The 27,654-nt window shown below is 48.2% G+C and overlaps 1 protein-coding gene across 1 annotated transcript; it reads left to right on the top strand.

Moving 5' to 3' along the window:
- The first annotated feature begins 5,478 nt into the window (after positions 1–5,478).
- LOC123105541 (uncharacterized) lies at positions 5,479–8,320 on the top strand. Its single transcript, XM_044527625.1, has one exon. It carries the CDS (start codon positions 6,249–6,251, stop codon positions 7,962–7,964), a length of 1,716 nt encoding a protein of 571 aa, XP_044383560.1. The 5' UTR covers positions 5,479–6,248; the 3' UTR covers positions 7,965–8,320.
- Positions 8,321–27,654: the final 19,334 nt, after the last annotated feature.

Here is a 27,654-nt window from a genome sequence, read left to right as displayed (position 1 = left end):
ACGTCTGCTAGCACCTAATCGCCTGTTGATCTAGCAGGCTGCTTCCGGCAGGTTGTCGATCGTGTGGAAGTAAGTAACAGATAAGATAATGCATGATTAGGACGTCTCACGCATGCATATATGCATCGGGGACCAACCCAAATTCCCTTTGCCATTGCCCCGTTTGGATTTATGTAAGCAGTCACCCAGCGATGCATCGAAGATTCCGGCCACATCACTATAAAATTTGGCATATTGCCGTTTCATATTGTAAAATGTAAAAGTAAGGCAGCAGTTACATCTTTGTGTGGGGAAGGAATTTATCCACTGATAAAGACGGTGACTATTTTGCTAAACACGATATATTGATGATGCCCACAATCACTAATTATTGCACGTAAATATAGAAAACCAAATATATTTTCTTTGCAGGTGGAAAAAACCAACTATATATTGCGTGTCAAGTTTACATGCACCACGTTCAAAACACGTGATCTTGTGCGGTAGTCAGTAGAATGTGGAATACAAGCTAGGAAGAAAACAAAAGTGAAGTACAAGCTAGCTAGCTGCTAGGAATTGACGTGGACTGAGATAGCGTCCACATCGTCAAGGAAACTTTCGGTTGATGAGATGTTGGATTCTCAGCCGTGCAAGAAGTGCTCAATTCAAGAAGATTGACAGTATCCACATACTTTTGGTGCATCATATGGGATGTGCGTGGTAGTATTGCGATTGGAATCCAACAAATCGACACGGCGGCGGTAGATGTGTGCGTGATGTTGATACATGACGACCACTCTCTTGTTTCGTTTCCTACTATCCTTTTGTGCAGATAGTGTCCTACATTTTGTTTTCGGCTTAAGAGTCTCATGTACTAATTGGTTTGCTAATTTCGCATTGAATTCTACCAATCTTGCTTAGACAAAAACAAGTCCCGAAAAGGAGGAAGCAGATCTGGTAGGCTGGCAAGGCATCAGACACCCAACACTGATGTCTGAAATAACTGCTACATGAACAGCAGGGGTTCTCAACATGTCTTCTCTTGGCCAAATTATCTGTAACAGCCAGAAGAAGACATGGATTTTTTTAGGACAAAGAATTTTTCCGAAGTTTATCCCCAGTAGTAGTAGAAACTACACCTCCAAAATTTTGTAGGCCGATGTGCTCTGCAGGTGGCAGACTAGCTTGTTTTTGCAAGAAATGACTCTATTTTTTCAATGTGGTTGTTGGAACAACCTAGCTAAGCTACCCCCCCCCCCCCTCCTGTACTGTATGTATAACTAAACTACCCAACGGTGGTACTCACACTCACTGGTCCGTGGGACCGTTTGACCTGCGAGTTTCACCCGACAGTCCGTGATGCAGCAGCACGCAGCCATGCATGGGCAAATAAATATTTTTTGTTTTGCATGTTTTGAAGCTGCCATTCATGCCGGATTGTATCCACTATAGCTAGCTAGGGAAGGAACTTTACGTTCTGGACCCAACCAAAAAGTAACAAGAGACAGATTTTAGGAGTAACATTAAAAAGTGCCTACAAAAAGTGCTTGCACTGCACGCGCGCGCGGATCAGTTGAATAATCAAGTCCTCTTAGCTAGTCTCCCTCTCACCGCCATTTTTGTCAAATAAGTACTCCAATGGTTAAGCAACCCCACGCCGCACTGCCACACGCAAGAAAATTTGAGGTTTGCATGAAGATTAGATAGTGGGAATGAATCTTTTGCTAAATTTTATCTGGAGGGAACACATACTGACATGCATGCATGTACTATCTACACAAGCTACTGCCCTTGAGTGGACTAATAAACCATGCATGCATTCGAATGGCCGCGCCCAGTGAGAGTAACTTTTATTCACCGAATCAAGACGTCTTGGTGTATAAGAGCAACTCCAACGGCCGACGGACTGCGTTTTCGTCCGTTTTTTGTCCGTTTGAGTCGGCCACCCTGTCCGTCGTCTGCCCTCTTTTAATTTTGGGTCGGTAGTGCGCCCAACGGACCGACCCATTTCATGACCACGCGTGTTTTAGATCATTGTCGGCGTCCATGCTGTTGCCCTGGTTTTGGCGCTCCAGTGCGCTGGAAAGGTTCGCGCGCGGGGAAAAGCGGCCTAGCACGCACTGGTTTCGGCGCTCCAGCGCGCGGGAAAGGTTCGCGCGCGCGCCACGGCCGGCGCTCGTTATAAGAAGGCGCTTTCTTCATACTCTGTCCGCCGCTCACTCGTCTCGTCCCTTCTCCCTAGCCTCGCCGCCTCTGCGCCACCATGTCGATCCGCCGTCTGGGCGCTTCGGATTTTCGCGGAGTCCAGGAGCGCCGCTCCGGCGCCTTCTCCTTCAAGATCTGGTTTCGCGAGAAACATCTCATCATCGGCACCTTCGACACCGCAGATGAGGCGGCCCGCGAGCACGACGCGGCGGTGTGGCGCCTCCTGAGGCCTCATCGGGATATGAATTTTCCAGACATGTCGAGCCAACGGGCGCAGGATCTGGCGCCTCTCCCGCGGCTTTTCACCGACGAGGATCGTCATGTCCACCGAAGGCGGCAGCGTCGCCTCACCATCGCCGAGATGGACGTGAAAGCCTTGGTGGTGTGGCGCGAACGCTTTCCGCAGGACATTGTCGAGGAGCGCCAGTTCGACAAGCAAAGGAGGTTGGAGAGGGACGCGAGGAGGAGGGAGCGAGCCGCCTATCGGAAGGACAAGCGTTCACGGAAGCAGGCCGCTCAATTGAAACTGAAGTTACGAAAAACGTCGGGTTGGGACTTTGAAGACGAGTAGCATGCTAACGCCTACATTCAGACGTCGGAGGAGGACATTACCGAGTCGGAGTCAGAAAGCGACGACTAGTGGTCTTTTCTTTTATCTGTGTACGCTAGAATTATCTATGTATCCATTTTTATCTGAAAAAATGGCCGGCGGCGTCGACGACGAAGCAGGCGGGCGAGGGTGTGAATCCAATGTGACACCGACCAGCGGGCCCGGTGAGGAAAGAGGGCGAGCGCGCGCGCGTCCGTCGCGTGTCCACGCCGACGCAAATCAGGCTAAAAAATGGACCGGGAATGGGTCGGCGGGCGGACGAAAGCGGACGCGCGTCCGTTTGGGTCGGCGCGTTTGGCCGGCTTTTTTGTTCGCGCCGATCCAAACGGACGGCCGCGCACAAAATGGGTCGTCCCATTGGAATTGCTCTAAGTCATTCGCGTAATTTTAGATCATCGATTTGAGAAATTAAATATGTGTTACATGTTATGAAAAGTATATCAGTAGGTTTCTATATGGATGTAGTTTCTAAATATATATTTTTTATCACATATAAATACATATTTAGATAGTTAAATTGTCAATCTAAAACTATGCGAATGACTTATACACTTGGACAATTATATTTAGTCCCTATGATCGACAAAAGAAAATAGCTTAAAGTTTCAATTATGAAACTTGATACAATTGACCGAGAAATTCATAAGTTTCATATAGTTTGAAAGATTAAAACTTTAAACTTATTATACCCTTATGTGGGATCCAACTCATTGTGAATCGCGAGTCAATCGGGCAGCGGGGTTGCGTTTAGCAGGTGCGTGCTCCTCCACCTGCATGCCCCCGTGAATTTCCGCATAGTAAGTATACTAGCAAAGGCCTTATGTGAAGGTGTAGTTTTTTTTTCTCCTTCACAAGAAAAGACTCCTAGCAAATTAGAGCATCTACAGCGAGACACTCCAAACCTGCCTCAAACACCCGGGTAGGCCGCCCAGCCACTAACCGGTCACGAAATTTCAACCCAGTCGGGTGCCTCAAATGGGTCTCAAACACCCGGACTAGCCAGCACCCCTCATATCCTGCCCAAATACAGGGCAGATATGGGGGCGCCCGGGCGCGCCCGCTATGTCAGACTGGCCTCGGGGGTTCCACGCAGAATCACACCGGAAACCTGGCGGTCCGAAACTCGTCTCCTCCGTCAGACTGATGTAGCCGCGTGGAGCCGCTCCGATAGGCCGCGTAGTGCCTAGCACGGCTATTTAAGCCGACCGCCGGCACCAAAACCCTACCCCTCCTCATTTTCCTCCGCCCGTCCGCCGCCGCCTCTACTTTCCACTTCCCGTCCGCCACCACTAGTGAACATGCTCCCCACACCGCCCAACAAGCAGCCACCCATTTCTAGCGTCGAAGCGCCGGCTGCAGCTCCTTCAGCAGATCCGGGCAAGGCGCGAAACCCGGATTGCCGCAAGGCTACCTCCGGATGCAGTGGATCCGGAGGAGGAGTCGGATGAGGAGGAGGAGGATGTGGGGGACGTGGATCTGCAAGTGGAGCAACATGCCATCCTCGATTCCCTCCGCTCGGAGTCAGATGCGGAGGTGAGACGCCGTCGCCGGTAGGAGATGGAGCCGCAACACACCGTGGAGGAGGAGATGTTCGCCTACATGGATGAGGTCGAGTAGGAGGAGGAGCCAGAGCTCTCCTACGTGCCCGTCCACCCGACACCCGGCACCGACGTCGTGGACATCTTCGACAACGAAGATTAGCTAGGATAGTACGTAGTCCCTCCGTTCCGAATTACTTGTCGCAGGTATGGACGTATCTAGATGTATTTTAGTTGTAGATACATCCATTTCTACAAAAAGTAATTTGAAACGGAGGGAGTAGTATGTAGTACATATGATTTTCTTTTGCATGCTTTTGTATGGATCTAGTGGTTGAAATATGAGAGACTCAGATGCAGAGTAGCTAATTTTAGGCGTGACCGATCACTGTCTGCAGACGTGACCCGACGTTTGAGAGGCCGGATTTGTCAAGTTTGATTGTAGATGCTATTAGGTTTCCTTCTTCTCCCGCCGGTGTTGTTGCTGGTCCACCCCTCCTAGACGGCCTTTGGGTTGTGAAGGCGTGGAGGAACTCGGCTCCGGGGGAAGGGCACTCAGCGTCTTTGTTAGGATTTTGTGATGGCGGCAGTGTCCCCCAATAGGACTAATGTCGCCCATGTTCGATCCCGTGCATGTCTCCTCGTGTATTTACAAGTTTGATCCTTTTAATTTATGACTCTCTTCATCAACGATGGTTGGTGCTATGGTATGCTGGTCATGTGGGGCGTAGCACAAGGACTTTCCGACTGGCTACTGCAACAAGGTTTGCCTAATGTCAGTGAGGTGAGATTAGAATGATGATGGCAACGCACATTCGGCTTGTTTCAGTGTTTGTAGTCGTCACTTGGTGTTTCCATGGACCTGGTTATAATTTTTCCTACCTCGGATGTGATCCTACTATCAAGAATGAATATGAATAGACTATAAGTTTCTCGCGTGAAAAAATTGTACTAGGGACCCTTACAGAGTATTATTAGGGTGACGATCGAGCGTTGTTGCCGCCTTTAAGCCTTCATCTCAGCAAAATCAAAACTTGTTAAAACCCAAATGATACTCATGCGTGGCAATAAAAGAAAGAGAGGGTAGTACCGTACATGTTGCAGTAAGTTTACTTGCTCCAATGAAAAAGGAAGAAAGGAAGTCCACCTGCACCTGCCTGCCCTCCCTTTTGAAATGCAACTACTACTACGACTCCCTCCCAACCGTGGCACGTACGCCTCGTTCTCACTGACACATGGGCCCCGAAACACAGGCCCCCACCTGCGGATCCAACCACTGCACTCACTGCGCTCCGCTCACTCCGAGCTGAGCTCGATCGTTTCCTTTTGTTGGTTTGCCCGCGTCCAATTTAAGGCGATTTAATGCGCCAGCGCAGCGACGAGGAGCAGCAGTGTGCATCAATGGCATTGGCAGCCATGGCCGGATCCATCTGAGCTCACTCCCACATCCGCCGTCTTCTACATCCATCCTTCCCCGGCCAGCTCCTCCGCCCATCTTCTCCGCCATTTCTTTCTTTCCTGGAAGGAAGGAAGGAAGCAGGGACCCGACCGGAGAGAGAGAGAGAGATTTTCGTTCTGTTTTGTTTCTTCCTCCCCCATCTCCCCTCCCCTTTTGGTCTGTCTCTCTCTCTCTGGGTAATGGCGGCAGCGCTGCTAGCTGCTGCTGTCTGGTAACAGTACTGCCAGTACTGTCTCGACGTGTTGACTTCTCTGCTCCGCCATTGATTTTCGAGATAGATCCGAGCCAGCCAGGGGAGCGCTCTGAATTCAAATCCACACGCCGTCGCGGTGCTTGGATTTGCTCCTTTCTCTCCCGCACAAGCACAATCACTTTCCCCCTTTCACCATGCTCCTCCATTGCTAGCTAGCGAGCCCATCTTTCTTTCTCTGGTCCAGGTCGTCCACGTAGGGAGGCCATGGTGGCCGAGCCGCTGGTGCACAAGGTGCTCGCCATGGCCACGGCCACCCTCTCCAACAAGAAGGCCGGCAGGAAGGGGGACAAGGACGGCGCCAGCGGCAGGGTCGGCATCCTGTCCTTCGAGCTGGCCAACGCCATGTCGCGCGCCGCCAGCCTCCACCGCTCGCTCTCCGCCGCCGAGGCTGCACGCCTGCTCGGCCCGCTCTGCCTCGGCTCCCACGCCGTCCGCGCGCTCGTCCCGGGCGACGACGCGCGCCTCCTCGCCCTCGCGCTCGCCGAGAAGCTCGACGCGCTCAACCGCGTCGCCGCCGTCGCCGCGCGCCTCGGCCGCCGCTGCGCCGCCCCGGCGCTCCAGGGCTTCGACCACGTCTACGCCGACCTCCTCGCCGGCCGCTCCCCTCCCTCGGCCTACCCCTTCTTCGCCCCCGCGTCTCACTCCGAGGCGGCGCTCCTCCGGCAGCTCGACCGGCTCGCGGCCGCCACGGCCGCGCTCTACGCCGAGCTGGACGCGCTCGCCGACCTCGAGGAGTCGGCCCGCAAGCTCCCCACCGACGAGGCCCGCCGCGCGCTCCTGCAGCGCGCCCGCTGGCGGCGCCAGGACGCGCGCCGCCTCCGCGACGCTTCGCTCTGGGGCTGGACCTACGACAAGGCCGTGCTCCTGCTCGCGCGCGCCGTCTGCGCCGTCTACCACCGCATCTGCCTCGTCTTCGGCGACCCCATGCGCGGGCTCGACCTCCTCCTTGTTTGCGACCACAAGGACCGAGAGCGCCACCAGAGCAGCCAATGCCACGACGACCAGAACAGCCGGCAGCTCTTCTCCGGCCCGGTCACCTCCGCCAAGTCGGGGCCGATTATCGACAGGGTCGCCGCCGACGCGGACCCGCCACATCCCAGTCGGCTCCGGTCGAACTGCGGGGGGAACATGTTCATGGAGTGCCTGAGCCTGAGCAGCTCGGCGGCATGGAAAGACGACGACGGGCTGGACGAGGACGACGAGTCCTTCTTCTCCGGGGACGCCAGCAGCTGCATCAGCGCGATCAGGTCAGGGATTCTGGTGGCGCCGCCGTCCAGCGGCGGCGAAGAGCATGAAGCAGCCAAGAACGGCGCCGGGAGCAGAAGAAGGAGGTCTCACTCCCACCGGCGGTTCGGGCCGAAGAGCACGGTGACCTCGCTGGCCCCGGCGTCGACCGTGGGCGGGTCGGCGCTGGCATCACACTACGCCAACATCATCATGATCGTGGAGAAGCTGCTGCAGTACCCGCACCTGGTGGGCTCGGAGGCGCGTGACGACCTCTACGGGATGCTGCCGTCGAGCCTCCGGTCGTCGCTCCGAAAACACCTCCCGAGGAACCTGGGCATCTACGACGCCTTCCTGGCGCACGACTGGCGGGAGGCGCTGGAGAAGACGCTGGCCTGGCTGGCCCCCATGGCGCACAACATGATGCGGTGGCAGGCCGACCGGAGCTTCGAGCAGCAGCAGATGGAGGCGGTGCAGCTCAGGGGCGGCGGCAATGGCAATGTCAATGTGCTGCTGCTGCAGACCTTGTATTTTGCCGACCGGGACAAGACGGAGGCGGTGCTCTGCGAGCTGCTCGTGGGGCTCAACTACATCTGCCGCTACGAGCAGCAGCAGAGCGCGCTGCTCGACTGCTCCAGCAGCGTCGACTTCGACGACTGCACCGTGGAGCAGTGGCACGCCACCATGCATCAGTAGCAAGCAGCTAGCAAGGTTTTTCGTTCTCCTTGATGATTTCTTTCTTTTTGTTTGTAAGTAGTGTGAGAAAACAAGCAAGCAAACAGAGGGTAGTGCTAGTAGTGGTTACTTGTGTTTTGGTTTGGGTTTCTCTGTCTTTCATTTTTGTGCATGCATGGGTTCAGGGATGAGATGAGATCATCTATCCATTCACGATCAATGAATGAATGAATGAATATAGGATTGCCTCATGAAATGTGTGACAGATTCATGGTTGAAATCAGGCCTCAATGCAGAAAATAGAGGAGGTGAATTTATCCAAACTGTTTGTTACTGGTTGTACATATGTCTCCCAATCTAATTATTTTAATATACTATGGGCATGTTCGGTTCCAATAAATCACCTGACTTATAAGTCATGTGACTTAAAATCAGTGACTTATAAGTCACGCCTGTTTGGTTGTCATCTGACCACACTTTTTCACCTTGTTTTTAATATAAAGGTGATGAAACCCACGTAAAAAGAGGTGACTTATAAGTTTTAAGTTGGGGTGGAGCAACTTATGGCTTATAAGTTGGGGTGATTTTTTGCATTTTTCGACTTATAAGTTGATGACTTATTTGAAACCAAACAGGGCCTATATATGTGTGTCATCGAACAAACTTGTCGAAATTGCCAACAGCAAAGTCATAAAGTTGCTACTACTACTGAATTCTAGTAGCATATGGAATGTTGAGACCTGTTAAGTCCCAAAGCGCCTTTTGTCATTGTTATAATCGCGGGTCACCATGGAACTTTTGCCAAAAAGCACATCGAGAAGCGAAAACAAAGGTAGAGTAGAACTTCGAGGCATGCATTAGTCTAAGCACGGCAGTAGTATTACGTACATCAGGGTTAGTAGCAGGTGTTGATGCTTACCCACTTCATCTTAAAAGGGAAGTAATATGCTATCATATATATATACCGTAAAGCCAAGCCGCGACAGGCTTAGTTGGTAGCTCAATTAGCAGCTTTGCTTACCTTATCCTCCTTACCCCCTCTTTTCACTTGGGAAGAAGGTAGGAGTAAATCTGACTACTACTTAATTAAATCAAAGACTCAGATCTATTATGAACTCTTATCTCTCATGTGAAAAGAGGAGGTAAAAGGGAGTATGCTAAAATTTGCCTTTGTTTAGCATCATTTGCTCAAGGGGCAGGTACCTTATCTGAACTGAAGATTGGCCAGGATCATTTGCTCAAAGGACAGATGCCCATTTGAAATGAAGGAAATTAGAGACTAATCAATCAATCATCACCACAACCTGCTGCCACATGAACTGTGTGCTCTGCAGTGGGATGTGCCCCTTTCTGTCTGCCCTCAGAGCCAGGCACACACATACAGACATGTACAGTATATATATTTGCTGCTCATCTGGGTCTTCATTTGAGTCGTGATTGTGTTGCGGCACGTTGGTAAAGCAAATTTGAAAGAAGAGAGAGACCAATCATCACCACAACCTGCTTGCTGCTACATGGACTCTGAGTGCTACTCTGTAGCAGGATGATGCCCCTTTTGTTCAGAGACCTGCTCATGTGGGGTGGCTGTGCTGTGCTGTGCTGTGGCAAGTTGGTAAATAAAGCATGTCCAGTAAACACTCATTAGCAAGCAATCAGTAAAGGGGTTGCAAGCAGGTGCTGCTCTTGTTATTTTTCTTGTTTGGAGTACTGATGGGGAGTCTCATCAGCTCGTTGCCTCTCATCTCATCTTCAACTCTCTTTCCCCCCTGACTTTTGTCCACACCCTGCCTGTAGTTGCGTGTACATGGTTGATCACACACACAGTTTAAAATTCAAAAATTTCCAATTATTTTGCGATTAAGTGGTGCCCTGAACTGAGCTGAAGATCCTAACTTGTTATTATCTACTCCCTTTGTCCCAAAATAACGGACGCTGATTGAGTACAAAATTGTATTAAATTAGCGACACTTATTTTGAGACGGAGAGAGTAGTACGTTAGATTTGGATATTACAGTTGCTAGGCCAATTAGCTTACCTTGTTATCTTTCTCTGCTCTGTTTAGCACTCCCTCCTTTTCAAATTACTCGTCGTGGTTTTAGTTAACGTATGCTTAACTGAAGATGGCATCGGCACACAGAACGAAAATAAACTGTAAAGACCAAACCAATGATCAGCACAGTCTGCTTGCACATGAACTACACCAGGGTCAGAGGCACACACACACATAGATACAGTTGGTTGCTGCCCATCTCTTCCATCTGAATGCCTGCAAAGTTAAGTTGGTAAAAATAAAGCGTATTTGTGCTTGTGCAGTGTACTTTGTCCTTCCTATATTTTCTTCATCCATCTTTGGTAGTACTACGGTAACCAAAACCATCCAACTGTCAAATATATGGCTTTTGAGAGCACAGGCACAGTCAAATCACAACTTTTAACCAGAGTGACTTAGTTACATTTGCTTCGCATGTCTTACTAGTATTTGAATGACTATATGAATGATAGATGTAGCCTTGGAATTAAGTTTGTTAAAACAATTTACCTTTGTTGCATGACATACTATTTTGTTTGCAGGATGGCTCATCAGCCTCCCAACCATTGTCCACATTCTGCTGTTGCCAGATTTGTTGCTGACGCATCTGTTGCTGAACATTAAACTTGATTGGCTGCATCAGCTGATACTACTTCATCACAAGAGTACATAAATTAGAAGATTTGGTCTACCTAGAAAATAAGAGTTAATTTCCTTGTGCACATCTACCCTCACAACCTTTGAAATACCGAAAAAGGCTTTCGCCCCGCTTTATAGATAAAGCAAACCGCCACAGATCACCCATACAAGGACTAGTCCACAACACACACACACCCAAGTCTCACAACAAGAAGTACAATAGGTTCTGCTAAGGGCACAGCTCAACAAGCCCAAACAAAAGAGAAAAGGAAAAAGAACGGCCGGGAGAGGCCAAAGAGGGCCCGACCCCTAATCCAGCTCGGGGAGTGGCGGAGGGAGCGGCGGCGACAGACGAACAACCATCGAGCGAAGGTCGGCGATGAAGACAGAGATGGCGTCCCGGTCCGTGGGGCGGCTAAGCGGCCGCCAAAGCTGCAAGTAACCAGACAGTTTGAAAAGGGCGTCAGTAGCACGTCGAAGCGGAATGCGCTGAATCACAAGTCTATTGCGGATCATCCAGAGAGTCCAAGCGAGGACCCCAATCTCCAGCCACCTAATGTGGCGAGAATGCTGGGGGGGGGGGGAGTTCTGGAGTTCGGCGAATAGGTCGAGGAAATTGGTGTGACAACAATTGCCACCAACCACCTCTCTAAAGCAGCTCCAAATGAATTGAGCGGACACACAAGAGAAGAAGATGTGATTCGAGTCTTCGGGGACACCACAGAGCGGGCAAAGGCCACTACCCAGGCCACTGCACTTGCGGACCTCCATGCTACATGGGGTCCGCCCGCGAATCCATTGCCACATGAAGATCCGAATCTTCAACGGCAGGCGGATGGACCAGACAGACGTAAGGGGAGGGGCGGAGGATGGTGCAATGGCCCGGTAGAGGGACTGGGTGGAGAATTGGCCTGACGGCTCAAGGCACCACCGAACCAGGTCCAGGCCAGCGTCCACCTCAGGCTCGTGGAGAGTGACGCAGTCAAGCAACTAATGCCAGGCGGCAGAATCCAAGGGCCCAAATGGCCTCCGAAAGGCAAGGCGCCCTAAGTCAATAAGGGCCTTCTCTACAGAGATCCAAGGATCAACGGCGATTGTTGAGGATATTACTGCTGGGCGTAAACCGGCCTATCTGGGCCGGGTCAACTTCATCGGTAGTCCCAGAAGTGATAAAGCCCAAGAAGGCAGATGAGGGCCTAAGGCCCGTAGCCGGTTCAAGACTTGTAGCTGTAAACCGGAAGTTGTATATAAGCTTGTATTGTAAGTTAGGAATAAGGAGAGACCAACCCGGATACGAATATCGACCGGTGTTGGGACTCTGTGAACCGACGGGTGTCACCCGTGTATATAAGGGGATGACCCGGCGGCGGTTCAAGGACAACAGACAACAACTCGAGACATAGGCGAAGCTTGTTTGCTCCCTAGTCATCGAAACCCCATCAATTCCATCACAACTACACGTAGGCTTTTACCTTCATCGAAGGGGCCGAACTAGTATAAACTCTCTTGCGTCCTTGTGTCTGCTTTAACCCCTTCAAGCTAACCCGTTGCGATGGCTCCACGACTAAGTCCTTTCTCTAGGACATCTGCCGTGACAAAACAACGACAGTTGGCGCCCACCGTGGGGCTATCGCACGATGGTTTCCGGTTCTTGGAGGGCCGCTTTGAAGGACTCGAGGGCTACGCTGTAGGCCGGATGACTAAGAGTCATCGCGGCAAGCTCTACATCAACGACGCAGGCTGGGGCCCCGAGGCCGATTCAATTGAGTACGGGTACCGGGTCCCCTTTGGTAGCATTCACGTTTTCATTGGCAAGATCAGTGAATCGGGCGCTGAGCCGGACATCTGCACCGACCTCATCGAGACGGCTGAGCGTGCGTGATCCGCCCGGGTTAAACCGGCCATAAAGCGTGCCTTCGTGGGAGTCATCCATGGAGGAAGTTATGAGGACGGATCAGAATTTCGCGGCGCGACCGTCGTTTGTTCCGGTGACGAATCTTTGACCGGAGAAACCGAATCTCTTTATCAGCTACAAGATGGCCGGATTGGGAGCTGTTCCGATGGCGACAGTATTCCGGACCCCTCTGATCTGCCCAACCGGGTTGGAATATTCATGGCCGGAACACAAGCAGCGCTTCATTCTTCGACAGCTGCGGCAACGATCTCCAGTTCAGCAGCGGCGACGGCTGCCGGGGCAGGAGGCCCTGTGCGCCCGCCGGCTCAGGTTCTATCAGAACTATTTGATGCATTGGCTGTGCTTATGGCGGAAGTTAATCCGCCGGATCAGGACGTTCACAACGCGGAGATTGCAAAGGTAAAGGAACAGATCACCCAGGCCAAGGCGGATCTGGCGGCTGAGGACACCAGGATGGCCGCCGAGCGTGCCGCTTTAGACGCACAGGCCTACAGGCTTATGTTGGGCCAGAGCGCGTCGCATGAAGTCATGAGGAGGAAGCACCGATCCCGCTTACCACCGGTTTTCGAGGCCAGAGACCTTTTCAACACTCCAGGACCAAGAGCCGGCAATCCGCTGGAGGGAAACCGGGCAGAAGCCCCTAGGACCGGTGCACCGGTTCAGCCTCGTCAGATGGACCCGCCTCGTCAGAACACCGTTATACCTCAGGCTGCTTTAACACCTCCGGGTCACTACTCCAACCCAATGGACAATCTTGTTGCTGCTGCTGCACGGCTGGAGGCCATTCCAATTGAAGGTGACTCGCCGCAGGCAGTAGAGACGCGACGGGTCAAGGAACTTCTGAGGACAGCTTTGGCCCAATAGGAAGCGTACTCGTACAGCCGCGACCGGATCCACTCGACCCCCCGTCCAAGCCGGAGCTATAGCAGACATATGGATGAACCAGCAGTGTCGAGTAATGAACGACGTGGGGCACCCCATGACAACAACCCGGCGGGTGGTGCTGATAATGCCCAGGGAGTGGTGGACCGGGCCCGTGCGCGCAGGGAGGCCGAGTTAGCCACACAGCATCAGGCTCGGCAGGTTCGTCCAACCACCTTGACTGAACCTGGTGTTACTTCTAGTTCTTTGGGGGTGCCTTGCCTTATCCCCGCTTTACGCAACGTGCGCCTGCCCAAGGATTTCAAAGGCCCGCGCAAGGTACCAAATTACACGGCGGATCAACCTCCAGAGACATGGGTGGAGAGCTATGAGATGGCCATGGAGATGCTTGATGTGGATGACGCGGCGTGTGCGAAATACTTCACCATGATGCTTGAAGGAACGGCCCGTACTTGGTTAAAAAGCTTGTCGGCTAATTCTATCAGTTCATGGGCCCAATTACGAGCCCGGTTTATCAGCAATTTCAAGGATACCTGTAAACAGCCTATGTCGATAGTGGACTTAGCTGCATGCATCCAGGAGGAAGGAGAATCAACGACTCATTGGGTGCGCCGGGTTTCACAAGTGTTGCACTCCTCAGACCGCATCAACGCTGACACCGCAGTATTAACCCTAGAAGGCAACTGCCGGTTTGGGCCCCTGAAGCTGAAGTTGGGACGGATGAAGCGTCATTGCACCGACATGGGGACCCTCATGGCCGCTTTGGTGAAATATGCTGATTCTGATAGTACCAAGGATCCCGAATCTGATGATGACAAGATAGGGAAAGGGAAGAAGAACAGCAGCTCCAAAGGTCAGCAGCATCACTGGGCAGGCAATGGTGGTGGAGGCAAGCGTAAAGCGGATGGTAACATGGACTTTGTGGCTAATACCAACGCACAGGACAATGGCCAGCGACGCAAGGGTAGACCGAAAAATCGTAATGGAGCACCCAACCCGAACCCAAACCGCCTAAACTATCTGCTAAGCCAGCCCTGTGCAAGACATGGGACGAAAGAGGCTCCAGCAAACCACCTTTGGAAGGATTGCTTTATTATGCAGGAGTTCAAGAATTCTAATAATTTCCGGTATGATCACGAATCTGGCGGTGGCTCAGGATCCGGGCCGGGTTACGGTGGAGGAAGTTCCGATTCAGGATTCAATGGTAATCCGGGCGGACATAATGGTCAAAATAGTTAGAACAACCAGGGTGGTTACAACCAACAACAACAACAGTCAGGTTACCAGAGCAACCCAAAGCAGTTGAGTAATGGGCAGTACCATGTCTTCACCACTAGCTTGGACAAGCAAGACCGGAAGGTTCAGAGGCGGGCGGTCAACTCTATTGAACCGGCCATACCCCGTTATCTATGTTGGTCTGAACAGCCAATCATATGGAGCAGAGAAGATCACCCTCCCCAGGTCGATAATCCGGGTCAGTTGGCTCTGGTGGTGGCGCCTCAGGTGGGAGGTTACAAGTTCACCAAGGTGCTCATGGATGGAGGGAGCAGCATTAACATCCTGTACTATGAGACCTTCCATCGTATGGGACTAACAGATAAGAATCTCAAACCGTCTAATACAGTATTCCACGGTGTAGTGCCTGGCAGATCAGCATATCCCGTTGGTAAGATAGCTCTAGAAGTGGCCTTTGGGGATGATCATGATTCCAGGTCGGAGACATTGACGTTTGAAGTGGTGAAAATCCAAAGTCCATATCATGCCCTGTTTGGGCGACCGACCTACGCCAAGTTTATGGCTCGGCCCTGTTATGTGTATTTGCAGCTCAAGATGCCGGGTCACAAGGGGACAATAACGGTTAACGGAAGCCGCAAAATCGCTTTGGAGTGTGAGGAAGGAGATGCGGCCTATGCAGAGTCGGTTTGTGCCACCGAGGAGCTGAAGTATTCTAAAGACAATGTTGATCCGGCGGACATGACTCCGTTGAAGAAGCCAACTACGGAGCATGATCCGGCCTTGAAGTTCAAATCGGCAGCAGAAACTAAGCTTGTTGACTTCGTACCTGGCGATTCATCCAAGCAGTTCAGCATCAGTGCCAACTTGGATCCGAAATAGGAAAGCGCGCTCATCGAGTTCATCCGTGAGAATCAAGACATTTTTGCATGGAAGCCCTCTGACATGCTAGGTGTACCGAGGCAACTCGCTGAGCACACACTTAATGTGGATCCTAAATATAAACCGGTGAAACAGTTCCTCCGCTGGTTTAATGAAGAAAGACGCAAGGCGATTGGAGAAGAGGTAGCCAGGCTCTTAGCAGCTGGTTTTATTGTTGAAGTTTTTCACCCTGAGTGGCTTGCCAATCCGGTGCTGGTCCTCAAGAAAAATGGCACCTGGCGCATGTGTGTGGATTACACAGATCTTAATAAAGCTTGTCCAACAGATCCTTTTGCCCTCCCCCATATTGATCAAATTATTGATGCTACGGCGGGTTGTGAGTGTTTAACTTTTTTGGATGCATATTCTGGCTATCATCAGATTAAAATGGCAGTTAAGGACCAGGAGAAGACGGCATTTATAACTCCCTTTGGAGCCTTCTCCTATGTGTCTATGCCCTTCGGGCTCAAGAGTGCCCATGCAACTTATCAACGGTGTGTACAAAATTATCTTCACAAGCAAATCGGCCGTAATGTACATGCTTACGTGGATGATATCGTGGTTAAGTCTAGGGAGAAGGAGACTTTGATTGCTGATTTGAAGGAAACTTTTGATAACCTGAGGACATACAAGATGATGCTTAATGCGGACAAGTGTGTCTTTGGTGTACCGGCGGGCAAGCTATTGGGTTTTCTGGTGTCCAACAGGGGAATTGAGGCTAATCCGGAGAAGATCACGACCATCACCGCCCTGGCTAAACCAAAGTGTATCAATGATGTTCAACGACTGGCCGGCCGGATTGCAGCATTAAGCTGGTTTATCAGTCGTCTTGGTGAGAAGGCAATCCATTTGTATCAGATGTTGAAAAAGATGGATCAGTTTGCCTGGAGTTCCGCCGCTAATGAAGCGTTTGAGGACTTAAAGCGGCAATTGGCCAATCCGCCGGTGCTCGCCGCTCCCATTGACAAGGAGCCGTTGCTGTTATATGTTGCTGCCAATGCTCGGGCGGTCAGCGTGGCTATTGTGGTGGAGCGAAAGGAGGCAGGTAAGGAGCATCCGGTTCAACGACCGGTCTATTATATCAGCGAGGTACTAATCGAGTCCAAGCAAAGGTATCCGCATTGGCAGAAGCTGGTGTATGGAGTTTTTATGGCAAGCCGGAAGCTTAAACAATACTTCCAAGGGCACCCGATTACGGTGGTCAGTTCTGCTCCTTTGGGAGATATCATCTAGAACCGGGAAGCAACTGGCCGGATTGCAAAGTGGGCCATAGAGCTGGGGCCGTACGGTTTGAAGTATGTGCCTCGGACAGTGGTTAAGTCTCAAGCACTTGTTGATTTCATCAATGATTGGACGGAAATGCAAGCACCTGAAGAAAAGCCGGATCACACGTATTGGACCATCCATTTTGAAGGATCCAGGCAGTTGGGAGGCTCGGGGGCTGGAGTCGTATTAACTTCCCCACGAGGTGATAAGTTTTTTTATGTTCTCCGCTTAATGTTCCCTTGTACTAACAATGCAGCTGAGTATGAAGCCTTGCTCCATGGTCTCCGGATGGCTAAGGAGATGAATCTAAGTCGAGTTAAGTGCTTCGTGACTCGGACCTTGTGGCTCAGCAGGTGTCTGGCACTTGGGACTCTAAGGACCCACTCATGGCAGCATATCGTCGTGAGGTGGATATTGTTGCAGGTTATTTCAAAGGTGTAGGATCAAGAAGTAGATGTGTCTAGAGGGGGGTGATTAGACACTTCATGCTAAAGTTGCAATTTTTAAGCTTTTTAGGTTTAAGTGGAGTTTAGGCACAATTTCAACACACACAATACATATCAAGCAGGCATGCAAGGAGTATATGAGCAGCGGAATGTAAAGCATGCAACTTGCAAGAATGTAAAGAGAAGGGTTTGGAGAATTCAAACGCAATTGGAGACACGGATGTTTTTCCCGTGGTTCGGATAAGTGGTGCTATCCTACATCCACGTTGATGGAGACTTCAACCCACGAAGGGTAACGGTTGCACGAGTCCACACAGGGCTCCACCCAAGGGTAACGGTTGCGTGAGTCCACACAGGGCTCCACCCACGAAGGGTCCACGAAGAAGCAACCACCCACAAAGGGTCCACGAAGAAGCAACCTTGTCTATCCCACCATGGCCATCGCCCACACAGGACTTGCCTCACTAGCGGTAGATCTTCACGAAGTAGGCGATCTCCTTGCCCTTACAAACTCCTTGGTTCAACTCCACAATCTTATCGGAGGATCCCAAGTGACACCTAGCCAATCTAGGAGACACCACTCTCCAAGAAGTAACAAATGGTGTGTAGGTAATGAACTCCTTGCTCTTGTGCTTCAAATGATAGTCTCCCCAACACTCAACTCTCTCTCATAGGATTTGGATTTGGTGGAAAGAAGATTTGAGTGGAAAGCAACTTGGGAAGGCTAGAGATCAAGATTCATATGGTAGGAATGGAATATCTTGGTCTCAACACATGAGTAGGTGGTTCTCTCTCAGAACATATGAGTTGGAATGGTGTGTGTGTTCTGATGGCTCTCTCTTCGAATGAGAAGGAGGTGGAGGGGTATATATAGCCTCCACACAAAATCCAACCGTTACACACAGTTTTCCAATCTCGGTGGGACCGAATTAATAAACTCGGTCGGACCGAAAATGTAAACCTAGTGACCGTTAGAGATTTCGGTGGGACCGACTGGATCAACTCGGTGAGACCGATGTGCTAGGGTTAGGGTATATCCAAAACTCGGTTTGACCGATTACTCAAACTCGGTGGGACCGATTTGGGTAATAAGTGAAACTGAGATTTGGTCAAGCAAACTCGGTGGGACCGATTGCATATCTCGGTGGGACCGAGAATATTGCAATGGGTAACAGAGAGTTTGCAAGCCCATCTCGGTGAGACCGAGATCCCATCGGTGAGACCGAACTGATTAGGGTTTGGCAGTGGCTTATGACAAGTGAAACTCGGTGGTGCCGGATATGAGGAATCGGTAGGACCGAGTTTGGCTCAGGATTTAGGTCATATGTGGAAGTGGGAAAGTAGTTGAGGGTTTTGGAGCATATCACTAAGCACATGAAGCAAGAGGCTCATTAAGCAACACCTCATCCCTCCTTGATAGTATTGGCTTTTCCTAAAGACTCAATGTGATCTTGGATCACTAAAATATAAGATGAAGAGTCTTGAGCTTGAAGCTTTGGCCAATGCTTTGTCCTTAGCATCTTGAAGGAGTTCCCACAACCTTTAGTCCATGCCACTCCATTGTTGAACTTATCTGAAACATGCTAGATCGAAATGTTAGTCCAACAAGAGATATGTTGCCATCAATTATCAAAACCACCTAGGGAGCACTTGTGCTTACAATCTCCCCCTTTTTGGTAATTGATGGCAACATACATCAAAGCTTTAGATAAAGATATAAAGAACAGCAAGTAAAGCTTTGGAAGAACATGTAACAAGCATAGGCTCCCCCTACATGTATGCACTCATGTAAATATGAAATAGAGAGGCATGTGAGAGCATAACCATGACAGAGTAGGCAAAGTGTTACATGTATCTTGGCCATATGCATCAGAGCAAAAGATTATCAAGGAAAATACCTTCATGCTCATGAGTCCTTCTTGCAAACAGTATGTACATAAGCAAGAACTCCTCATACTCATGATTTTGATGCATATACTTACCTTGTGGTCTTGAGTTGGCTTAGGATGGAATGAACCTGCACAAACAAGATTAGATAACACAGGTACGTCCACTAGCCAGAGCAAACAAAAGAAACCAGATTGGGATGTCATGTAGAGAGTGAGTACAAGATACCATATTGAATTCAACATGTCCCCAAGAATAAAGATATGCAATGAATTTGACTGATTTCTTTCCTTTAGGTGTCTTGCTCCCCTTGAATCTTACATGGGATATTGGGAGAAGATAGGAAACAGAAAATCAGAGCTGAAAGATATGAGTAGAACTAAATTCAAATGAGTTCATATGAACATGTATTTCCCCCAAAAAGACATGTGGCATCTCTCCTCTTGAGCATCAAGCATTTGGGATTGGGATCCTTGAGTATTCTCTCCCCCTTAATATATGGGACCCCTTAGTATTCTCCTTTGTAGGTGATAAGCTCTTGATGTGATCTCTCTCTCTCTCTGATGATAAGCTTTGATGTGATCTCTCTCTCCCCCTTTGACATCAATTTCCAAGAAGGTTTTTCCTGGAATCCGTCGAATAGGTTTGGTCCTTGAGATTTAGTACAAAGCAGTGAATAAAACTGTGATGCTTGTAGAGGACAAGATTCATTGAGTGGAGCTGGATCAGAAGAAATATAGAATATGTGGCAAACTGTTTTTCCTGTTGCGAAATCGGTGGCACCGAGTGGCATGTTTCGGTAGTACCAAAGGGATTTGGTTGGACCGAAAATAGCTATTCGGTGAAACCGAGTTCATCATAGAGAAAAACACTTGTCACCTCAGCTCACTAGTCAACTAAGATCTTACAAAGATTTGCAATGAATTAGCTGAAAGATTTGCAAGGAATTTGATGCAAAAATATGCAGAACAAAAATAAAAAAAAAGTGAAAGTTTCTAGATGAAGTTTTTTTTTGATTGAAAAAGAAAGAAACAAATATGCAAGGGACAAATGCAATAACTCAGAAAAGAACACAAGAGAACTTCATCTAGAATTGGGCGGTGACATAGTCACCTATGTTAGAGTATATTGACTTAGGAGTCAAGTGAGAACACTTGATCATAGGTCATACTCATCGTTTAAGCTCAAAATGGGGTTACCATTTTTTGTTTAAGCATCTTGATGTATTCACATCTTGTTGAGTTGCTTTGACTCATGTCTTGGAGTAAAGCTTCTCTAAGATGTAATAACATACCTTGGGTGGTGATGTGGTTCTTGCTCATGTAGTTGAACTTGTGTGGGTGCTCAAGGTTGATGTAGCTCATCGAGAGTTGGGAGCACCATTTGGAGTTTGAGTTCATCTACCTACATGGGTTAGTTCTTGCAAGGAAGAGCACTTGTGTATCCAAAAATGACAATCATGAAGCTCAATCATAGAATTTGTCAAAGGATATGTTTGTATGGTTTTGTGCTTCCTTGTCTTCAACCACTATTGTGTAGAATCTTGGTGATGTAGAGATCGCTCAGGATATGAGTGAGTCGCAATCTCATGGAATTAGATTCAACCAAGCACCTACATGGGTTAGACAACATGCAAGGTGCAAATATATCCAAGACATAAGATAATTATCATAAGAGATATATCATGGATTAGTCATAAGCTCATGTCTTGCATGTATCCAATGGAGTTTCTACTCCAAGTTCGAAGCATCAATGATGTTCAATTCGCCTCTCAACCTGCAAAACACTTTCTCATCAAGCGGTTTAGTGAATATATCCGCTAATTGCTTATCGGTGCGAACATGCCTAAGATTGATGTCACCCTTAGCAACATGATCTCGAATGAAATGATGACGAACTTCAATATGCTTAGTCCGAGAATGTTGTACAGGATTATGACCAATTTTGATAGCACTTTCATTGTCACAAAGCAGTGGAACATGTTTCACATAAATCCCATAATCTTTAAGAGTTTGGGTCATCCAAAGTAATTGAGCACAACATGAACCAGCGGCAATGTATTCCGCTTTGGCAGTGGATAAGGATACCGAGTTTTGTTTCTTGGAAGACCAAGACACAAGAGATCTTCTAAGAAATTGACAAGTACCCGAAGTGGACTTTCTATCAACCTTGTCTCCGGCATAATCCGAGTCGGAATAGCCAACAAGATCAAAAGAAGACCTCTTAGGATACCAAATGCCAAAATTTGGTGTATGGATTAAATATCTCACTATCCTTTTCACAGCCTTAAGATGACAATCTTTAGGAGCAGCTTGATATCGTGCACACATGCACACACTTAGCATAATATCGGGACGTGAAGCACATAGGTATAACAGTGAACCAATCATAGAGCGATAAACCTTTTGATCAACCGGTTCACCATCTTTGGTTAAATCATTATGTCCACTAGTAGGCATGGGTGTAGACATACCTTTGCATTCTTGCATATTGAACTTCTTGAATAAGTCCTTGGTGTACTTTGTTTGAGAGACAAATGTACCTTCCTTAGTTTGCTTGATTTGCAACCCGAGAAAGAATTTGAGTTCACTCATCATAGACATCTCAAACTTTTCTGACATTAGCTTTCCAAACTTTTCACTAAAGAGGGGGTTAGTTGAACCAAATATGATATCATCAACATAAATTTGGCATACAAATAGTTCTCCATTAACCCTTTTAGTAAAAAGAGTAGAATCAATTTTACCAATTTCAAAACCACTTGTAGTAAGGAACTTGGTCAAGCATTTATACCATGCTCTAGGAGCTTGTTTAAGACCATAAAGAGCTTTGTGAAGTTTGTAAACATGATTTGGTTTCTTAGGATTGATAAAGCCGGGAGGTTGTTTGACATAAACTTCCTCCTCTATTTCACCATTTAGAAAAGCACTTTTAATGTCCATTTGGTACAGGGTGATATTATGGTGATTAGCATAGGCAAGTAGGATGCGAATGGACTCAAGTCTAGCAACGGGAGCATACGTCTCACCATAGTCCATACCTTCGACTTGTGTGTATCCTTGGGCGACGAGACGTGCTTTGTTGCGAACCACTTGTCCATCTTCATCTTGCTTGTTGCGAAACACCCATTTGGTACCAATGATGTTGTGGTTGTTGTCGGGCTTCTCGACCAATGTCCAAACTTGGTTTCTCTCAAAATTATGTAGCTCTTCATGCATAGCGTTTATCCAATCTGGATCTTCCAATGCTTCTTCAACCTTCATAGGTTCAATGCTAGAGATGAATGAATAGTTTTCACAAAAGTTAGCTAAACGAGTTTTTGAGCGAGTGATTCTCCCGGTTTGTATATCATTGAGGATTTGCTCGACGGGATGATCTTTGGCAATTCTTGCTCGAACTCGTGAGAGCTTTTGCTTGGGTCTTCGTTGAACATCTTCTTCATCTTGTTCTTCTTCTTGGCCTTCTTCATTGTTGACGTCGTCGTTCTCTTGTCGTGGTGGAGAAGGAGGTTGTTGATGTTCGTCTTGACGTATTTCCTCGTTTTCTTCATCTTGATGTGTCCCACTTGTGGATGCTTCCATGTCGATTCTTGGTTCACCTTGTCGTGAAGTAGAAGCTTCCACTTGGACGGATGAAGTACTCTCCTTCACCTCCGTTGGACGAATTTTGCCAATGGACAAGTCTTGAATTGCTTCTGAAGGGTTTTTGTCTCCTACATCAATTGGCAGTTGCTCTACTTGCGAGCCATTAGATTCATCAAACTTCACATCTACCGTCTCTTCAACCTTTCGGGTGAAATTGTTGTAGACACGGTAAGTGTGAGATTTTGAGCCATAACCAAGTAGAAAACCTTCATGAGATTTAGGAGCAAACTTTGAATGACGATGCTTATCAAGAATGTAGCACTTTGAGCCGAATACTCGAAAGTATCCAACTTGAGGCTTGTTACCGGTGAGGAGCTCGTATGCCGTCTTGCCGAGTAGCTTGTGAAGATATAAGCAATTTGTTGCGTGACAAGCTGTCTCAACCGCTTCTGCCCAAAAGTGCTTTGGTGTCTTGTATTCATCAAGCATCATTCTTGCCATTTCGATGAGCGTCCGGTTCTTTCTCTCAACAACTCCATTTTGTTGAGGTGTGTACGTAGCCGAAAACTCGTGTGAAATCCCTTCTTCGTCAAGAAAGGTGTCCACATTTGCGTTCTTGAACTCCGTTCCGTTGTCACTCCGAACCTTCTTGATCTTCACATCAAACTGATTTTGGGCTTTCCTAGCGAAGTTTCTGAAGATCTTCTGGACCTGCGACTTGTCATTAAGAAAGAACACCCACGTAAATCTTGAAAAGTCATCAACTATAACTAGACCAAAAGAATTTCCACCGAGACTCTTGTAGGCGTTGGGACCAAAAAGATCCATGTGAAGTAGCTCGAGTGGCCTCCTTGTGGTCATGATGTTCTTCACGGGATGTCTTCCTCCAACCTGTTTACCTGCTTGACAAGCACTGCAAAGTCTATCCTTATCAAATATGACATCGTTAACTCCAAGGATATGATTTCCTTTAATAAGCTTGTCAAGGTTTCTCATGCCAACGTGACCTAGTCGTCTATGCCACAACCAACCTTTTGAGGATTTAGCAACAAAGCAAGTTTTAGGTTGTGCCTTTTTAGAGAAATCAACAATGTAAAGATCTCCTCTACGCATACCCATAAAGACCATTTTATGATTGTCTCGACGAAATACTTGGCAGTCTACCTCGGTAAATAGGACATTCAAACCAAAATCAGCAAGTCTAGATACTGAAAGTAAGTTGTAGCCAAGAGATTCAACGAGCATGACATTTTGAATGAAACTATCATGTGAGATGGCCACCTTACCAAGGCCAACCACCTTACCCTTTGAATTATCACCAAAGGTGACATATTTTCGAGGACCGTCATTTTTAGCAAGCTCATGAAACATCTCTTCATCTCCGGTCATATGATCAGTGCATCCACTATCAAGAACCCATTCCTTTCCTCCCGATTCATATCCCCGAAGATTTTCCATAAGACCAAAATGTCTCATTGCATCATCAAGATCGAAGTCACTATCATCATCATCGTAATATTCATGTTCATCATGATCTTGTGATCCATCATTTCCTAGAGAGGGTACTTCATCAGATAAATGATCATCAAAGTGGTCACTTTTATGAATTCTTATAGCTTTGAGTATGATATCATTAATGATTCCAACATCTCCTTTAGCATGCTTAAGATTGGCAAGTTCAAGAAGACATTTACCAAAACTAGGATCACTAGAGTTCATCTTACTCAAGGCAATATATTTATGGAGAATTTCATCCAAAGTTTTCAAGGAATGATTGGGAAATCGTTCTTCAAGAAATTTCCATATAGTATAGGCACAACTTTGAGTAGGCAAACTAGCAATCAAGTTTTTGGGCAATCCTCTAATGATGAGCTCAATAGTTCTAAGATTGCGAATCATGTCAATATCTTCATCTAGGGTAGGATGCAAGGGATCAATATGGGGTGCACAAGGGCTAGCAATATACCTTTTCAAGTGATATTGATTGAAGATTACAAGCATCTTATTTTTCCACTCATGAAAATATTTTCCATCAAGAATAGGCACTCTATGTCTAAGACTCCCTAGAGTAAACACATCCATCTTCCTCCAATGGTGATTAAACCAAGGCAATGGAGACCAAAGCTCTGATACCACTTGTAGGATCAAGAAGTAGATGTGTCTAGAGGGGGGTGATTAGACACTTCATGCTAAAGTTGCAATTTTTAAGCTTTTTAGGTTTAAGTGGAGTTTAGGCACAATTTCAACACACACAATACATATCAAGCAGGCATGCAAGGAGTATATGAGCAGCGAAATGTAAAGCATGCAACTTGCAAGAATGTAAAGAGAAGGGTTTGGAGAATTCAAACGCAATTGGAGACACGGATGTTTTTCCCGTGGTTCGGATAGGTGGTGCTATCCTACATCCACGTTGATGGAGACTTCAACCCACGAAGGGTAACGGTTGCGCGAGTCCACACAGGGCTCCACCCAAGGGTAACGGTTGCGCGAGTCCACACAGGGCTCCACCCACGAAGGGTCCACGAAGAAGCAACCACCCACAAAGGGTCCACGAAGAAGCAACCTTGTCTATCCCACCATGGCCATCGCCCACACAGGACTTGCCTCACTAGCGGTAGATCTTCACGAAGTAGGCGATCTCCTTGCCCTTACAAACTCCTTGGTTCAACTCCACAATCTTGTCGGAGGCTCCCAAGTGACACCTAGCCAATCTAGGAGACACCACTCTCCAAGAAGTAACAAATGGTGTGTAGGTAATGAACTCCTTGCTCTTGTGCTTCAAATGATAGTCTCCCCAACACTCAACTCTCTCTCATAGGATTTGGATTTGGTGGAAAGAAGATTTGAGTGGAAAGCAACTTGGGAAGGCTAGAGATCAAGATTCATATGGTAGGAATGGAATATCTTGGTCTCAACACATGAGTAGGTGGTTCTCTCTCAGAACATATGAGTTGGAATGGTGTGTGTGTTCTGATGGCTCTCTCTTCGAATGAGAAGGAGGTGGAGGGGTATATATAGCCTCCACACAAAATCCAACCGTTACACACAGTTTTCCAATCTCGGTGGGACCGAATTAATAAACTCGGTCGGACCGAAAATGTAAACCTAGTGACCGTTAGAGATTTCGGTGGGACCGACTGGATCAACTCGGTGAGACCGATGTGCTAGGGTTAGGGTATATCCAAAACTCGGTTTGACCGATTACTCAAACTCGGTGGGACCGATTTGGGTAATAAGTGAAACTGAGATTTGGTCAAGCAAACTCGGTGGGACCGATTGCATATCTCGGTGGGACCGAGAATATTGCAATGGGTAACAGAGAGTTTGCAAGCCCATCTCGGTGAGACCGAGATCCCATCGGTGAGACCGAACTGATTAGGGTTTGGCAGTGACTTATGACAAGTGAAACTCGGTGGCGCCGGATATGAGGAATCGGTAGGACCGAGTTTGGCTTAGGATTTAGGTCATATGTGGAAGTGGGAAAGTAGTTGAGGGTTTTGGAGCATATCACTAAGCACATGAAGCAAGAGGCTCATTAAGCAACACCTCATCCCTCCTTGATAGTATTGGCTTTTCCTAAAGACTCAATGTGATCTTGGATCACTAAAATATAAGATGAAGAGTCTTGAGCTTGAAGCTTTGGCCAATGCTTTGTCCTTAGCATCTTGAAGGAGTTCCCACAACCTTTAGTCCATGCCACTCCATTGTTGAACTTATCTGAAACATGCTAGATCGGAATGTTAGTCCAACAAGAGATATGTTGTCATCAATTATCAAAACCACCTAGGGAGCACTTGTGCTTACAAAAGGCTATCAGGTGGACCACGTGGACCGGCGGAAAAAATGAAGTGGCGGACGCTTTAAGCCGGCTGGGCTCTCAGCGCAAACCGGTCCCGCCCAATGTTTTTCTGGATGTGCTGCACAACCCGTCGGTCAAGATCCCTGGTGAAGAGGATTTGGCTATTCCTGATCCGGAGGCTCAATTGGTGGCAGCTCTTCATGTTATTCCGGATTGGACGCTGCCTTATCTGGCGTACAAGAACCGTGGCGAGTTGCCAGAGGATGAGATTCTGGCCCGGCAGATAATCCGGCAATCCAAGTCCATGGCTATCATCAACGACGAGTTGCATCATTGCAGTGTATCAGGAGCTTTTCAATGATGTGTGTCTCCTGAAGAAGGCCGTGAAATTTTGCGTGAGATCCACGAAGGAGATTGTGGTCACCACGTCGGTTCGAAGTCTCTGGTGGCTAAAGCATTTCGCCATGGCTTCTATTGGTTAACTGCTCATGCTGATGCGGAGAATCTGGTTAGACGATGTGATGGTTGCCAAAGATTTTCAAGACGTGCTCATGTACCGGCTCAAGAATTGAGAATGATTCCAATTACTTGGCTGTTTGCGACTTGGGGGCTGGATATGGTTGGGCCTTTCAAAAGGTCCAAAGATAAGAAGACCCACCTACTGGTGGTGGTTGACAAGTTTACAAAGTGGGTGGAGGCAGAACCTGTTAGCAAGTGTGATGCGGCCACGGCGGTTCAGTTCATCAAAAAGGTGATTTTCCGGTTTGGCTTTCCGCATAGTATCATTACAGATAATGGTACCAATTTGTCCAAAGGTGCCATGAAGGAGTTCTGCGAACGGGAGCACATCCGGCTCGACGTTTCATCAGTGGCACACCCACAGTCCAATGGTCAAGCAGAAAGAGCTAATCAAGAGATCTTGAGAGGCATCAAGCCCCGGCTCATGGTTCCTTTGCAGAGAACGCCAGGTTGTTGGGTAGAAGAATTACCATCTGTGTTATGGAGCATCAATACAACACCCAACAGATCAACAGGATACACACCGTTCTTCATGGTTTATGGAGTGGAGGCGGTTCTCCCTAGTGATATCCGTCATGATTCACCTTG

Source organism: Triticum aestivum, chromosome 5A (genome assembly GCF_018294505.1).
Source record: "Triticum aestivum cultivar Chinese Spring chromosome 5A, IWGSC CS RefSeq v2.1, whole genome shotgun sequence".
Taxonomy (NCBI): domain Eukaryota; kingdom Viridiplantae; phylum Streptophyta; class Magnoliopsida; order Poales; family Poaceae; genus Triticum; species Triticum aestivum.
This window is presented reverse-complemented; position numbering and strand designations above follow the sequence as displayed.

Coding starts and splice junctions, on each gene's coding strand:
- LOC123105541 (XM_044527625.1), top strand. CDS start 6,249: ATGGTGGCCGAGCCGCTGGTGCACAAGGTGCTCGCCATGGCCACGGCC.